Genomic DNA, 17,379 nt, shown 5'->3' on the forward strand with positions numbered 1-17,379 from the left:
TTCTTTCAGAATTCTCTTCGCTCTGTCTTTCTTCTTGTTGGTTTTTTACATCAGTGATTGCTCTAATCCCAGAAAACAGACTGCGAGAGTGCGCACAGGAAAAAGCATACCTGAAGTTTGAAAACCAGAAAATACATGGCTTTTCCTTTCTGTTTTATATGCAGTTATGGATTTCAGGCTGTCTTGTGGAACAAATGAATGTGAGATTTATTTTGGTGTGGACTGGATTCAGCTGCAGTTTGGACAGACCTGCCAGTTCTTTTGTGCTGGTCAGGCAGATCTGGGTGAGTTTGGTCTTGCTTGGAGCCACAGCCAAGACACATGGTCAGGGCCAGTAGTATCTGTGGGTCCTTCCTGCAAAAGGTCACGCTTATCCCTCAACTTTACCTTCTTCAAGTTTCTTGGAGATGGAATGGATCTGCTATCTTTTTCCCCTGTGTTTTTTTCCTCTGACCAGAACAATTTCAAAAAAATTCACATACCCATCGGTCCCTTCTTAGATGAAAAAGGTCCACAGTTCCTCCTTCTCAATAATACAAAATCTCATTTAGGATGCTTGAATTCCTTTTTTAGGCTTGACAGGCAGCAGCATCTAATTTGGCTGGCAATGATGGAGTAATAAAATTCCTTTTATCTCAAAGACATCTATAATGTGTTCCACCTATAGTTCGGCTGGTAGCCACTCCATATCTATCTTTATTTGGTTTTGCCTTCCTCAAATAGCATTTCTTCCCAAAGGGCTATTTATTACTCCTGTTTCCAGTGAAGAATCAATCTGGTTAAATTTAGCCTGCCAAAATAGGGAAAACTTTTGACTCAAAATGTTTAGAAGGAGAGGATAGCAAGTTTTTCACGTTTAAAATAAAAAAAGTGAGTACTGATGCTGCTTAGCTATAGCTAAGTTCCAGTAACTGGGGCTGCTACTCAAGCTTGTAAACTGCAAACCTAGGGAGGTCATGGAGGAAAAACTTTTCCCTGCATGACTGGTGCATTCTTCCCCTTCTGGCTGGCAATTTCAGGTTCTATATTTCTTCTCATTTCCTGTGTTGACAGTGAAGGACATACTGTGGGCATTGAGCTGAGGAGCTCTGACCATGAGGGAGATTACCGGTGCCATTTTTCTCAGCAGCTCATGAGCACCAGCAGGGCCAGACCCCCCTCCATGGGGCATTCCCAGGAGCACATTCCTAACACAGAGCTGCAGCCACAAATGCAGAGCATTTGTGGTGGAGATGTGCATCTCCCAGCTGAGCCCCCTGGGCAGTTCTAACCTCCAGTGACACTCACTTGAGAGCAAACATGGGAAAATGAAGTAAAGGCAGGGCTCTGCAGTTTATATCTTCGCAGTGAGCCGTGCTGTCGTCATGCAGTGGCTCTGGATGGCAGTCTGCACGTTGCCACGGGTGTCTTCAAGAGACCATCTGGTCTCCTGCTTCTTTGTGGGTTTTTGCTTTCACCAGATTCAGTTGGCATGGCCTTGCAGAGTGAACTTATCAAATATGGGATGTGGGTTTGGTTTACGTTTTTGGCAACTTTGGAAGAGCAACAGGAGGCTTTCTGCCTTTTGCTGTAAAGAAATAGGTGAAAAGGCTCACAGTTTTCTGGGGTTTTGGTTTTGTATGTATTTTGTGTTATTCTCTCTTTCGAATATTGCTTTGGTTATCACGGCATTTGTGTACATATGTGCCTTCTCACCCTCTTGAGCAAGTGGGAGCCGTCCGTTAAGATGGAGCACTGTCATGGTGCAGGGCAGAGTCCTGCCTCCCGAGGGGAAGCTGTGCCAGCTGATGTGTCCCACACAAGTACCAGGGCTCATTTGAAACAATTGGTAATTTCCAATACTAATTGGGTCTTCTCCAAAATGACCCTATAAGTTTAGGACAGAGAGTGTATCTTTTTTACCGTTGGATTTGGTTTTTTCCATGAACGTAGGAAAAGGAAGAATTTTAACCTCTGGTCTGTCTGATGTCCTGCTGTTCTGGAAAACATTTTTTGCATTGCTAAGGCTAAGTCCTTAGCCTGTCTCATAGACATCCCTAGGGAGAAGGCTGATGTGCTGTTGAGACCTGAGTTAGTCTAGAAGGGGTTTGCAGTCCTTGCTGGACCTGTCACTGGGCTGTCATATGTGTGGGCCACTTCACTCTCCCTGGGTGGGCTTTGCTGCCTACACTTGTTGCCTGATCACGGTCCTCAGCTTGCTTTGGTTTGTCCTTTTGTTGTGGCTGCTATCAAATTTGGGAGGAAAAGAGCATGGTGAGATGTTCTTAGTGTTTCTGGAGCTGAAATCCTATTTTGTGCATAGGGTGGGTAGAAGAGAGAGCAGACAGAGGACCTCTGTGCCAACCCATCCCTAAGTAGCTATAGTTAGGAAAGAGAGGCTGGGTATACCTCATGCTGTGTCTATTCTAGGAGCTTCTAAATAACCTTAATACTATGTTTATGCCACTAGAGCTGGAAAATAACTTCTGGGCTTACAGTGCTGGAAGGGAAATGGCTGTTAAATGGACATCCAGGTGTGAAAATTGACTCATTTACTGAGCTGCTCAAGAGATGCTCCCACCTTGGAGATACTCAGACATCTGAACATGGTCTTGGGTAGCCACCTCTAGGTGGCCCTGGTTGAGAAGAGGGTCGGACAAGATGAACTTCAGGAGTCCCTTCCAACCTCAACCATTCTGTGATTCCGTGAAAGCCTAGTTCAATGTTAAGAGCTCAACACAGCCTTCCAAGTGAGAGTTTTGTCATCTTCATCCCAGTCCATCCTTCTCCTTTGTTCTTCCTTGTTTGTAGTATGAGTTAATGACATGCAACACCAACAACAGTGGAATTTGTTGTAAAATAACAGCACCCTGAGACATTGTTCTCACCATTAGCCAGGTGAGTTCACTGACAAGGGCAGACTGTCTACAGCAACTGGTTTTCTTTTGTTACATCTTTGCTTGTGGATGCTTGTATCTAGTGAACCATGGTTACTTTATTATGACACATTAACTTTTTTATTCCCTTGTAGGTAGCACTCATTGTGGTAAAATATCATGGCTTTGATTCACATCCAGTCAGATGCACTTTGCAGTTATTATAAGTCATTAAACCTCACCAAGTCTGGGGTTTTGTTCTGTTTCCCATGCAGTGCCTGTGGTGTTTGGTTTCCAGCAACACATGGTGTTTATATTCATGACTGGCATTACCGTTGTGATGGTGATAGGGTTTGTGTTTCTTGCCTCGCTTGATTTATGTTGTGGCTGGCGTGCATGGCACGCACATGTCTTGAAATAGAACACGAATGGTTTTTTTGTTTTTACATTAGAAGCACAGATGATTTAATTTAGCATTTTGAATAATCCTGCATTTGCAGGGAAACCTGTGTCGTGTCCCTCCTTTGATAACTGTATTGGCTTCAGACATCAAGGGCTGCACTTCAAAATCAATCTCTGTAGATGTGTGTGTTTTTTAAATGTCTCATGTGGTTTCCTGCTTCCCACCCTGTCCTTAGCTCTTCCTACTCCTTATGTTCTTCTTTGCTTTCAGCTGGGATCTTTCCCCTTCCTGCACTCCTGCTAAGAAAATTCTCCTTTGCCATCTTTTGTCATTGAAAGGTCCTGTGATGCTTCTGTCTCAGGGTAGGTCAGTAGTGCAGTCACAGCAAGGATCACCTGATTAAAGGAGATAGTTTTAAATAGGACTTCACATGCAGTGGGATGGACCTGGACCTGTCCAGGTATTATCTTAACTGTTGTGTGAATGCATTACAGACCAAAAGATGGGAAAGCTGAGCTCAGCACGTTGGGAATTTTCTCCTTGTCTCTGCACCCCAGCCGTGCCTCCCTCCATTTCCCCTCAGTGTGCCTGTGCACCGGGTGAAACACTGTGCAGGGAGCATCCAGACACCCTGCTCATGGAGGGCTCCCAGGCCACCGAGCAGTGGTGGTTTTGGGAAGAGCCAGGCTCAGATAGAGGCTGAAATTCCAGTGGCAGCAGCAGCAGCCAGAGCTGCGTGTCCAACCTGCCCCTTGCTGCCCATCAGACATGGACTCGTGGAATCAGCGGGAGCCAGCAGCTATGGGATGTTCCATCCATGTATCTGCCTTTCCTGTTCCTCTGCCCAGGGCTCAGGTGAGAGCAGGCAGGTATCAACCTGGTCTGTAAGCAGAGGGGAGGATGGCAGGATCTGCCATCAGACTCCTTTTCATCTTTCTTCCCTATCAGTGTCGTGAGCCACTTAGGGCAACAGGCACAAAACTGAGCTTGCCTTCTACAGTGATGAAATCTTGAGCCAGTCCTTGCTGGAAATAAGAACTGAAATAGAAGCTTAGGAAAGTATTCACCTCTACCCTATAACACAATTTGTGGTACTTTTCAACCAAAATAAAGCAGAAAGAATTTAAAAAAAACTTATAAAATTAATGATAACTCCTCTTTTCTTCTCTGTCTTTCCCAGAAATAAACCATTTTCTGTATTTTTTGAGGTCATACCCTGGTTACTGCTGGACAAAACCCAATCAGATGGTAAATCTGAAGACAGTGATGGAGTGGAAAATATATCAAGAGCTCTGAAGCCATTACAACATTTTAATTACATGCTAAACTGGTTTTTCCACAAAGCAGTAGCCTTCCAGATGAAGGGACTAGGACTCAGGGCTGATAATAGTTGCTGATGTCCAAGCTGCAGATTATGTGGTCAATCCCTTCTAGTCAGCTTCAGCTAATAGTACTGCTAAACCACTGCCCGACTTATCTCATGATATTTTATAGCTATAATAATTATTTCATCTGACCTTTTGTTGACCACTGTCATCTACCGCACATTTTGGCACAAGGAAGGCCTGTTACTGGCATTGTGTTCCCACCAGCAAGGAAATCACATGCCCTCTGAAGACTGACAAATAGTTGGCCTGAGTTGTGGCCTTCATCACAATCATCCATCACCACTGTCCTTTAATAAAGTCTTTTCACTGCTAAGGATAGTCTGGCATGCAAGTGTGGAGTGAGGAGCTAAGGGTAGTGGGGAAGCTGTGCGTTTAAACTCTAAGGCTTCTGGTCTGGGTAAGATGCACTGACAGGATTGGGAGATGCTCCTGCAATCTCATTGTGTGAGTTGTGTGTATAAGGAGGTAGGTATTGCAGGCTTTTCTTGTAAACGAAAGTTCTGACTAAACACAGGACAAAGATCATGTGCTATTCCCTGATGGCTACTGTAAGAGAAATCTACTTTTCTTCTAGTTGCTTCTGGATTTTTGGGTATTTTACAGGGAGCAGGCTGAATTTAAGGCCTACAAGGGCTAATAACAAAAGGACAGAAGTGCTGTTGGGCAGCACCACATCCATGGGGCCCCATTCCTCCCTCGTGGGTCATAAGCAGGAGAGATAAACCTGGTTGTTCCTCTGCTGCTGGAGCTGCTGTGCTGGTGGGAGTGTGTGGAGAGAACAGATTAGGCAGGAGGAGTAAAATGTAATTTAGTACCTTTCAGAGCTCTTTGCTGAGAGGAGAGGACAGAGGCTTCAAGCTGGGTTCCTGTTTGCAAGGACTGTTTTCCCTGACCACTGTGTCCTGTTCTTTATCCAGTCTCCTGCCACAAATGTGTCTCTCCCCTGTCTGTCTTCAGTTCCCAGATCACTGCTCTGTCCTCTGCCATCTCCCACGCAGTCATTTCCATACCCTGATGAGGTTTTTCCTTCCCTGCAGCCCTTGTATCGCAGACAGTGCTGTCTGGCAGCTCAGTGGTGTGGCCGTTTGGTCGCAGAGCAGGTCACACACAGCTGTCTCTATGTAATATGCTCAGATGCTTCAAGAGGTTCATGTTACTTGATTAGCTGACATAAATCTGTGTGTAGAACAGCTCCATAGGTCTCTGCCGATTGTTTCATTTGTGTGGTTGAAAATATTGCTGCAATTTAACTCCTAGGAATGTCTATACATTTATCTATCATGATAGTAATGGGGAATGGAGGGAGCAACCTTCAGTCATTTATCCATGTTTATTAGGACATTATGCTAGCACTAATTTTCTGAATCAAGCATGAGGAGAAGGCTCAGGGCATCCCCGTGTAGTGTTTTCAGACACACCCACTGCTATCTGAACATCAGAGCAAGCAGCTGATCTTTATTCCTCCTATTCTAACACGTGGCTGTTACAACATACACACAAGCAAAGAGTGTGAACGTGTCCAAAAGTGAAAAATTTGCAGTTTACCCCATGTTGGAACATGCTTGCAACAAGGCACAATTTTGTCATTGCCACAGGAACTGGAGACATTTCCCATTTTAACGTTATGTATTAGCACGTACTTAAGTTGCTTAGTGAACAGTACAGACTCTTCTAAGATTTCAGCTGATTTGAAGTGTGTTTCTTTGGAAGGTTTATTTTTATTTGTAAATATGTGGAATCTTGATTTATTTTTGTGTATTTTCTCAAGTGTTTAAAAATGGCAAAGTATATTTTGATTCAGACATCCTTGCATTCCTGTCTTGGTTTTTTTCTTGTACATTTTAGCATCAGTCTGACTAACAAAGAAATATTTAATTCAATGTGTTTGGTTGATGATTTATTGGAGTTGAAATGCAGAAGGAAAATATGAAAAGCATGCCAGAATTGAAATGTGTTTCAGGATTTTTGCAAAAAATACTTGTGAAAATATTTTTGTTGGGTTTGCTTTCCGTCTGAAGGCATTGCAGGGAATTCCAACTGAAAACATACCTCTGCAATTTGCCTAAAACATGCTGGCGTTTTATTTTACAAAGAAGAAACCATTCCAAAGTGCTTGTTATTTAGACTTTTAATTCTCTTCCAAGTACAGCTTGATGCAATAATTAACTTCAAAGAACAAATCAACCACTGGCTAAATGTTCCAATATAAAAGTAGAACTTATGAATTTTCTATTTTAAAAAATGTGTATGCATACACATATTTTATCTTAAATCTATATAGATGCAGTCTGGTGCTTGTTTTACTGAATAGTTTTAAATTTGCCTTAATAACTGTGTTTGATTGCAAGTCAATGTTTTCCAAGTTGTAATTATCAATTAGACAGAATCTTCTTCCAGTTAAAAAAAAAAAAAAAAAAAAAAAAAAAAAAAAAAAAAACCACACCACAAAATCCTTGCAATACAACATTGAAATTGATTAATTGGAATCAAAGAGTCATTAATAGTGCTTGTGATTCAAATAACTATGCTTTCAAAACAGTCCACGCTGCTTTCATAGGGCTTTCCCAGTTATTCACTAGAGAGGGGCTTTGCTTTGTGGCAGCACTTTGACAGCAGGAGAAGCAGCAGAAGGGTTAAGACACAGGCAGAATTATTGAGCTGAGAGGTTGAGGGATGTGAGTACAATGGCTGAGTGTGGGTTTTATAGCTGGGCTAATCTGTTCATTGGGTAGGACTGCCTTGTTGTTATTGATGTCTGACAGCATTGTCATGCCACCACCAGCTCCCAACGTACTGTAAATTTTCTGGGCAGCGTGGAGTTGGGAGGGATGAGAGGCCTTTCCAATCTCTGGAGGGGATGAAGTCCTGTCCCTCAGGGCTTTATGTGTGATAGAGGCTGTGTCGTAAGGTGACATTAGGGTTGCTCATCTCCTTGCTGCTATAGAACTGGGGCACTCCTACATTATTCCTCCTCCCTGGACTTCTATCTCAGAACTTACACAAATATCAGGAACAAATTTTGTGACACTTTTTTTTTTCTTTTTTCTCTTTTTTCCCAAGCATCCTCTTTGCAGACATAGAGGGTTTCACAAGCCTGGCCTCCCAGTGCACTGCTCAGGAACTGGTCATGACGCTGAATGAGCTCTTTGCCAGATTCGATAAGCTAGCAGCTGTAAGTTTGCCATCGTAATTTTGTTTTCTCTTTTTTTTATTCTCTTACTGAAAGAATGACATACTGTGCTCATTCACTGGATTTCTTAAATATTCACTGCCCTAAAAGGCAAGCTATTGCAAGCATGAATATAAGCTGGATACTTCTTTCTCCTTTATTATTCTTATTTTTTTTTAGGAGAACCACTGTTTACGGATCAAGATCCTGGGAGATTGCTATTACTGTGTGTCTGGGTTGCCAGAAGCAAGAGCTGACCATGCACACTGCTGTGTTGAGATGGGAATGGATATGATAGAGGCCATATCGTAAGTACCATATTCCCTACAGAGAACCTTGGAACAAATAGCAAGTAGACTGCCTTTCCTGTTAGGTCTTCTTTACATTAGTAGCAAGGCAGCCAAGCCAGGGAACTCAGGCCAGCAAAAAGGGAGATCACCTAGAACAAAAAACCAGAATGCAATGAAGGTTTGACAGCAGAAAGACGAGACACTTGTGCCCATCAGGCCTAGGTGGATATCAGAGCTCAATCTCCTGATGAGGAAGGCAAAGGTTACTATAACTACTGGAAGTCTCATTCCCAAAGGAGGATTGCGGTGAATTACAGAATTGTGAATTCAGAAGACTAATAATAACTTTATTAAATTTCAATCACTATTCATTTATATGTCTTTAAGCCAGCTTTCTACTCACCTTAAAATTGCTCTAGTAAGGCCTGTCCTTGTCTAGTTTAACTAATCCTCCTCCATATGACCCTATGCCAAAAATGTCAGATTCAAGATTTTCTTACTTCAGTTAAATTAAGTATTGAAATTAAGCATAAAGTTGGTCTGGTACAGACTGGGACAGATCCATGGTCTTTTTCCTTTATTTCCATTTATTTCCCCATTGTTTTTGTTTGTTTGTTTGTTTAAAACTTCTTCAGAAACTTTGCCTGGTCCTGAGGTCAGATCAGCCACCTGTTTGTCCAAACCATTCCTATCTTTAGAGAGTAGCAAATATGAGACCCTTATCTAGTTTTATTACTTGGAGGATTACAGACAACGTTGAATGTTTTTTGCATAGGACGTGCACTTTCATTGGAATTTCTGCAAGGACGTGAATACACCCTCACACATCTCAGCCTCATTTTCATAGCACAAATACATAGGTTGAAAAGCAGTTTTCACCTGGGGGTTCCCATTCAAAGCACAGTAAGCAACATCATTCCCTTGCTTTGTATACAGTGTACACTGTCAGGACTTCCTAGCTTTCCTTTCCTGGTTTTAAACTCCATTCTTTTGCACCAGTCTCCTCTTGGGGTTTGTATGCAACATGCAAAATAAAAGGAATTGCAAATAACTAGTTTTCAGTAGCCCTTGAAAGCCCTTGAAAATGCTGATTCTTCCACGTGAAGTACAGTTAAGTGGCAGGTGACAAAGGGTCTTGTCAAACACGAGAAGCAGCAATTTTAAGCCATCAGCCCTACAGAGAGGATACTGTATTTACTGCCCAAAAAACTCTTCATCTTCTGGAGTACTTGGCCTGATGAAATCCAGAGATCTTCATGCATTTCTGTGTAATCCCCAACAAGGCTGAGTAACACTAGGAAGTCTAGACTTCACTGATTAACTGCAACCCACCTTACCTTGGAATAAACAGGGAGCTGAAGTGCACTCAGTGTTTGTTTACAAATAGCTCTTCAGCAGTCTTTAAAACTTGTTTTCCTCTTGATATATAATGAATGCATTTAACAATCTTATCTCTTAATGAGTCTGGAAGGTGACTCTGTTCTCAGCACCCCCGTTTCCCCACCCCCATTCCTTCTCCCCTAAGGATGAAGATAAGAGGTTTCACAATTAAGGTAACCAGTAGCTACTGAACATTTGATTGCAGGCTTCACCAACACTGGGCCCTGCCTCTAGGCTGATTTCATCTGTGTGTAATAACAGCAGAAAGTGTTATCCCAAATAGGAAAGATTTCAAGAAAATTGTATTCACTGTCCTGCTGGTATAAAAAAAAAAAGGAAGGTAACAATGGATATTTCACTTGTTCTGCAAAGTTTGGGCAAAGTCCCCTTCTTATCAACGACTCTATGGAGAGAAGTTCCCTGGCCAGTAACACAGCTTGGCAGAGGGTGCAGTAGGGGTTGTGGAGGGAGGAACTGTTGTCCCTGAAAGGGTTATGGCTGCAGCTGCATTTTCATTACCCCAGTTCCTGTTCCTTTCCCAAGTGTTGTGGTTGGAGCTCTTTCAGTTCATAAGCCTGTGACACCTTACCCACATCAGCCTCCTTTCCCTGGTCGAGAATTTCTGATGCTTGTTAATAAAAATAAGGAATATCCCTTACATGAGTAGGTAATGAAATGTAAGAGAGGGATCATAAGGAAAAAGGAACTCTGAGAGGATGGAAGCTGTTTCAACAAGAAGTTATCTCAGACAGTGTTTTAAGGGGCATATTGCACTGTGAGGAGTGAACTAGAGTCCAGAATTGGTCTATCATTAATCCTGCAATTTCATTAATAACTAAAGCATAAATATTGGAACTGTGTTGATGTTAGGGAGTTGGGAGGGCTTACCTGTCCAGATGATGTTATCTAGAAAAGACTAGATGAACTTGAAAACCAAAGAGATTGAAATGTGATAGGTATAAAGTACAACTTCATACTGCAAGGAACTAAATTCTCAAAGGAAAAGACTGTGCTATGTGATATAGGTGAATTTGCCTGTGAAACATGGACATTCTGGAAATGATGTGATTACCAGTAACGAGAAGCAGAGTTGTTCTGATGGTCTCATCAAGACTTTCCCCTACCCACACTCCTAAATGTATTTTCCATGTGAACAGCTCTTGAAGTTAACTTTTGCTCTAAAAGGCCAAAACCCACAAAATATTTCAGCGGTCATTTTGGGAGTAAGCAGAGCATCCAAAACCATCATTAAAAATCCATCATTAAAATCAGAGCTTGAGTATTTGTAGCTGCCTGTTTGGAGTGACTGCAATAGATGTGGCTCTCTGGTTCTGCTGCTCTGACTGCAGCTGTAAGGCCTGTTCAAGCTTTCCAACTTTAGTGGGGCATTTCACACACATATCATATTTCATCTGTGGAAGAGCTGATGCTTGGTGCCATGAAGACAAATTAAGATCTCTGAAATCATTTCCCTTTTCTCTTTGCAACATGCTATTACTCTTAATGCACCTGAGTGCTGGCAGGTTATATCCAGCTTTGGTGTGGAAATCAGAGACCAGCACTTTATTCCTTTTACTGCCCCAAAGGTAATTTTTTTATGAGTTCTCAACTTGGTCCTGAGTTCAGTGAACATGGATTTACTCCAAGAGCTCCCTGTTCTAATTAGTGCTCTCCTGAGCCAGCCCAGCCATCCAGGAACAGTACGACTCGTCCGGTTTTGTTCTGCTGTCCCGTTGATGTGGATGAGCAACACCATGTGAATGTGTGAATAATTTATGGACCATTATGGATTTTTGTGTTCTGGGTGCAAGCTTGTACCACTGACTACAACCATGCAGTTGTTAGTGATGTCCCTTTCTCCCTGTATCCTTTTCCAGACTAGTCCGGGAGGTTACGGGCGTAAATGTCAACATGAGGGTTGGAATCCACAGCGGGAGAGTTCACTGCGGGGTCTTGGGCCTTCGGAAGTGGCAGTTCGATGTGTGGTCCAACGATGTCACATTAGCCAACCACATGGAAGCAGGGGGCAAAGCTGGGTAAGTTTCTTCATCAAAACTGCTGTGTTTATCCATGAAACTTCCACACTACATCTGTAAGAACAGTGGCGTGGATAAATAAATGGGGGTTTACTGCTTGTTTGTTCCAGCACATGAAACTTATCCCTGCCAGGACCTGGCTTTTTAGGTGATAACTTCTCTTTTGTCACGTTGAAGGCGCATCCACATCACAAAAGCAACCCTGAACTATCTCAATGGAGACTACGAGGTGGAGCTGGGCTTTGGAGGGGAACGCAACGCTTATCTCAAAGAGCACAGCATCGAGACCTTCTTGATCGTGCGGTGCAGCCAGAAACGGGTAAGACCAAACAAGCAAAGGCAGGCTTAGGCACTTTTAATGACTGCATGGTCTCTGACACACCAAAGTAGAGCGAACACCGGCCTTTATAGATGAGTCAGTTGACATGCAGCGACAAAAATTCCTGTTTCTCTCTCCTCTTCCAGAACTTTTATGTTCATAGCAGGGAGTAGCCACCATCTACATAAGGTTTCTCCATCAAGTGCATTCTAGTTCTCTCAAAGAATCTGTCATGAGTTATTTTCCAAATCATATTGAAGAATGTTGTTAATATAGATACGTATTTTGTACAAGTACTTAAAGCAGTAGATTAAACCCACAAAGATCTCTTCTCTGTCAGAATACAGAGGTGATTTTGTCTACCTGCTCACCAGATAGCCATGAACATAAAGATTAGAGCAGTCCATATATCATTGCTTTTCAGCCTCTATTTCTGAAGATGGGAAAAACTGGCCCGCTGTGACAGTAGGGTGAGATCATACCTGCTGCTATGACACGGGTCAGGCTGCACAGAATAAGGCTACTAGGGCACTACTGACTTGAACTTGAATCAAATCAAACCCAAGTGGACTTCAGCCAATATATCTTCTTTTTGTGACACTGCCAAGAGCAGATGTTATCAGTAGTTTGTATTCTTTTTTAAAATGGTGGACTGTAATACTAGAAAAGGACCTTTTTGATCATCTAGTTGACCCTCGCCATTAGTATTTCTCTAAGCAGTTTCTTCACTATAGACACTGCTTTGTGATTTACAGCATGGATAAGCATATAAAGATTGGCCTGAATTGAAAATGATTTCAAATTTTTCTGAATCTAAAACCAATTAAACCTTCCCACAGCTGTAAATACGACTTCCATGAGATTAAATGAATTAGTGTTTGCGACATGTTCCAATAGCATGGTTGACTTGAATAACTCTTAACACCTCTACAGAAATATTTTGCTACCATTGCCTCATTTCCTGAGGGAATGGAAGCCTCAAATCTCCTTAATGGATATTGTGCAAAAAATCTCCAAGAAAATCCCTTATCATCTGCTGAAGAGAGAAGCTGATGGTTTGGTGCCTATCTGCTCATAAGATAAATCTCATTAACAATTGTCAATCTTTGAAAGAGGATTAGAACTTGCAGAGTAAGATTATTGTTTCCTGAGCATCGCTGCCTGTCGGTGGGCCAGCTGATGTTTATGCCTGAATCACTTCTTTTCTGGGCAGATTTAAGAACATAGACCAAAATACCCTTATGATTAGGCCCCATCTCCTGTGGTGGAGGACTTATATTGGCTTCTTAAGTCATGCAGTCACCAAGTTGTCTGCATGTTTTTGTGGAGAACTGGAGATTTCTCTGGAGAGAAGAGGCAAACATAAGATCTCAGGACTCTGCTGCTTGCCAGTGCAGACAAAAACCTCAAAAACAGAGACTTCAGGGCACTTGGAACTTGACTTCATTTTTGAACACAGGGCTGTACTTTGAGTCGGAGACTGGATGGAGACTGAGGAGAGATGTGGATTCCATTCCAGACAGATTTTGAGGAACTTTGATCTTTGGGCCTTGATTTTCCCTGGTACAATAAAACAGACCATTTTTTTTCACTGCTTTATATGTATTTATTGCAGCTCTGTTACATAGTGTAGCCCTTAGCGGGAGTCTCTAAGCACTACTGTAATGCTGCTATAACTTGCTGCATGCCAGAGAAGCCAAGAGCTGGGACATGTGCATGGCCTGGGTAATTACTGGGCTAAACTGAAACATAAATAAGCTGCTGCCCAAGGCCATGGATATTAAGTGTTTAGAGTTTCAGGGGCTTCTGGTTTACCCACACTGCTGCAACTTTCATTCTCCCTTAGCTATTTTTTATCTCTTTGTGAATGGTTTCATAGAATCATAAAATGGCTTGGGTTGGAAGGGACCTTAAAGTTCACCTTTTCCAACCCGCTTGCCATGGGCAAGGACACCTTCCACTAGAACAGGTTGCTCAAAGCCCCATCCAAGCTGGCATTCAACACTTCCAGGGATAGGGCATCTGCAGCTTCTCTGGGCAACCTGTTCCAGTGTTTAAAGCTTTCTCCCTGTTCAATTCATTTTAACATAATACGATTGCTCAGAAGTGAGAAAAGATTTCTCTCACAGTCAGCTCGGTCAGTCTTGAATATTTTGCCTGATGCCAGACAAAGCTGTAGTAATTAATTTTTTTCCTTTCATTTCTGTTTGATTTTAATGACTTCCTGTGATGTATTTAGCCAAGTTTTCAATTCAGTCTGTTCCGATAACGGCCATAAAATGTTCGTCTTACTTAGTAACGGGTTCCTGTGAGTCGTGTCTGGGTTCCTGCCACCCTCACACACAAGGCATGGGATTGGCACTGGCCTGAGAGCAGGTGCATAGTTAACTCGAGTAACCGTTTGCCTGAGCTATTCCTCAGTTCAAACAGGCAGACTTGAGTTTTCTGAATATCTGGTCCATCAGTCCCACTGCCATCAAAACCCCACAATACCCTGAGTTACGATGAATGTATAAAATGTAATGGAATCTCTTCCATATTCTTTCTGCTTACTGGTGCCTTGGGGAGCCATAACTTTGTATTTTCTGTCTTTTTTGTTTGTTTGACATTTTTATAGTGTTAATGTCATTTCTTGGACACAAAGTAAATGGAAGGAACATTTATCTAAGATTTCTGTTCCAGGAACTCAAACTAGCTTCTTCTTTGAAAATACTTTTTTTCTTTTTCCTTTTTAAGAATGCTGTTAACTGGAATATACTTAGTTGAGTTTTAGGGGGAAAAAGCCAGATTCTGCTCACTCAGTATTTAATAATATCCCTAGAACTGAAAATGTAGTCGTTGTTTTTTGTCCAGTACACAGAAGAGTTGCTTTATATTAAAAGAGAACAAACTGGAAAGTTCTAAAATCCAGTCTGTTTAGGTTTCTTTCTCTTCATCTTTGCTTCTAGATCTGCCTTCACCATTCTGTTTGCCCTGCCCTGTGATTCTGCTGCTTTTGTGGGTGAACACTTGCCTGTGAAGAAGGCAGTGCTCAGAAACTCTAGAGCAGTGCAGGAGTGACTAGTGTTACAGTCTTATGTACTTCTAGGAACCCCCTAGGTAGAAGTTTTCGTAGTTTTTTTAAAAAGCATAATCCAAAGTTCCAAATCTCTTTTCGTTGGATGTTGATAATTAAATTATCAAACAGTCTTAACTGTGTGAGATACGAAGGGTGCCATGCTTTTCATTGTAATGTGAACCTAAATATATATTTGTAAAAGTGTATCTATTTATGTATATAAAGTAATTTTTGTCAAAAAATTAGCAGGCTCCACCATAAAGGTCTGTTGAATCTTTTGCTGTGGCTTTTTTGCTCCCATTTTAGTGCTAACAGTGGGCTGCTCTAAAACCTAGTTGCTCTGGTGTCTTGTTGCTCTGGTTGTCTGGTATCTGCAGTTAGTCAGCAATTGTAATCCCTCTCTTCCTCTCAGCCTTTTTTCTTCTGAAACAGACTCTTCTAATGGCTTCACACAATGAAGAAGAGACAAGCACAAGCTCTTACTTTTTCTTGGTCATCAAAGGGAACTTCTACCTTTTGCAAAGTTGCATTATCTTGATCTCTGCTATTTATTCTGTGGTGAACTGATGTGATTTTTGATAATGAAGTTTCTGTCTGTGATCACCAAGAGAATGATCATGCACTTCGTACACTTGAATGTCTCAGATCCCATTTCTACTATGCTAGTCCTCAGATGTCGGGTACTAATACTCCTTTTCTTCTTGTCTGTCAAATACCTCCTCTGCTTCTCTCATTAGCCAAGTCTGTCATTACTCACTTGCTGTCAGATGAAATAAGAAAAAAATTCAACAAAATCTGCCTCAAGAGTAATAACTGAGTAACTCCACAAGTAACTTTCATCCAGACTTAATACTTCCTCATTCAACACCATCTCCTATCACTTCACTAGAAAGCAGCTTTTTGCCCAGCTTCATATTCCCTGTCTGTCTTAGCCATTAGTCTCCAGCACAGCACTTTGTCAAATGATCCATGGAAAAAACAAAGCCAGTGAGAGCTGCCGTATTTTTTCTGTTCAGAAAAACTTGGATCCAAGGCTGTTAATCCAAGCCCAGCTGCTCTACAAGTTCTGTGTCATGATCCCTGACTAAATAGTTATTAAAAATATCTGTTACCAGAATTGAAGTTGCAGCTGGCAGTTTCCCACAGATCTGGAATGGAGGTTGTCCATCTGACTTCAGCACATCACATTTAAGTTTTCCTTCCAGATATGGTTTAGTGGGATTTGGCAGTGCTATGTTTACAGTTGGACTCAATGATCCTAAAGGTCTTTTGCAACCTAAATGATTCTATGATTTTAGGCTTTCCATTTATAACCCTATCCTTATGAGCTTCTTCCCTTTTGCCTCTACTGTGGCGGTAGTGATTGCATGGAGAGAAATAATCTGTTCCTTGGGTTCTAGAGCAGTGAAGAATTTCAAGTTTCTGTTCTCCTTGCATGATATCGGGCCACTTACATAAGGATGACTTCTGTCCTTATTTAGTAATTTTCACGTTCCTGTGAAACATTCATATATGTTTCTAATGGACTTAATACTTTAGCATGGAAGAAGTACAGGAATACTCCAAGGAGATATTTGCCTTTCCTCCAGTACTGTATTTGTGTCTTCATTCTTTATCTGAAAGTCTGTATTTCCCGATAAACAGCAATTTTTCAGCTAGAATTACAAAAACTGTTGCCCACATCTCAGTGATTCCCAAACTTAAGCCCTGGGCATTGCAGTGGACTATACAACATCACTCAGTACAATATCTTTACCTCTCTACAGGGTGGTTTTGTTTTATTCTTGTTACACTTTTTTTTTTTTTTTTTTTTTTTTTTTTTTTTTTTTTTTTTTTAGTTTACCCTGCAGACTGTAGTGTTCCTAATGCCCAACTCTGGTCCTCTGCCTTCACAACTTTTATATCTGCCCTTCTGAATTTTATTCAGAACATTTGTCCCAGTCATTACTGCCATCCTGTCACATCCCTGCTATTCTTACAATACTCAATTTAATTATTGTTGTCTTACCCAGAAGTTCTTGTGCTGCCCAAGTTTCTGGCGTTTGTGCAAGAACTTGTCACTTTGGTGGTTACTGGTAACTTTCTGCTCTTCTCTGAGATCAGGTGCTGCACTAATTTGCAGAACCATCACAGCTGCTCTTCCCAGCACTTCTAATCACTGGTAAAAGCTTTACTCTGAGAAGGGTGGAAAGGCAGATGTTTGGAGGAGTGCAAACCAGAAACCTTAAGGTGAATAGGATTTTATCAGAATATTAGGTTTACAGGTACTTTTACTGTCCTCATCATGTCAGAAGTCGGGGGAAATGCTTTGCTTTGAACATAAGTAGAAAGAAAACGTGCCTGTCAACAGATGAGCAATACTGCTGACCAAACACACTGTGCTGAGTGCACAAAGTCTGCAAAGGGAAAAAAATGTTTATTTTTTTTATAATGTCTTTCAATTGCATTAAACATGGGTGTTTCTTTAAACAATAGCAGGTA

General features: G+C 41.6%; 1 protein-coding gene across 2 annotated transcripts in view; it reads left to right on the top strand.

Moving 5' to 3' along the window:
- ADCY5 (adenylate cyclase 5) overlaps positions 1–17,379 on the top strand; it is a 206,168-nt gene that overhangs the window by 140,633 nt on the left and 48,156 nt on the right. For both annotated transcript variants that reach the window (XM_027885097.1, XM_027885098.1), the window contains 4 exons: positions 7,707–7,818; positions 7,996–8,123; positions 11,363–11,521; positions 11,699–11,840. In XM_027885097.1, coding sequence (XP_027740898.1) covers positions 7,707–7,818; positions 7,996–8,123; positions 11,363–11,521; positions 11,699–11,840 — 541 coding nt within the window. The remainder of the gene's footprint in view (positions 1–7,706; positions 7,819–7,995; positions 8,124–11,362; positions 11,522–11,698; positions 11,841–17,379) is intronic.

This window comes from Empidonax traillii, unplaced genomic scaffold (assembly GCF_003031625.1).
Source record: "Empidonax traillii isolate 1590-97213 ecotype Southwest subspecies unplaced genomic scaffold, ASM303162v1 scaffold161:size1573837, whole genome shotgun sequence".
Lineage (NCBI taxonomy): Eukaryota > Metazoa > Chordata > Aves > Passeriformes > Tyrannidae > Empidonax > Empidonax traillii.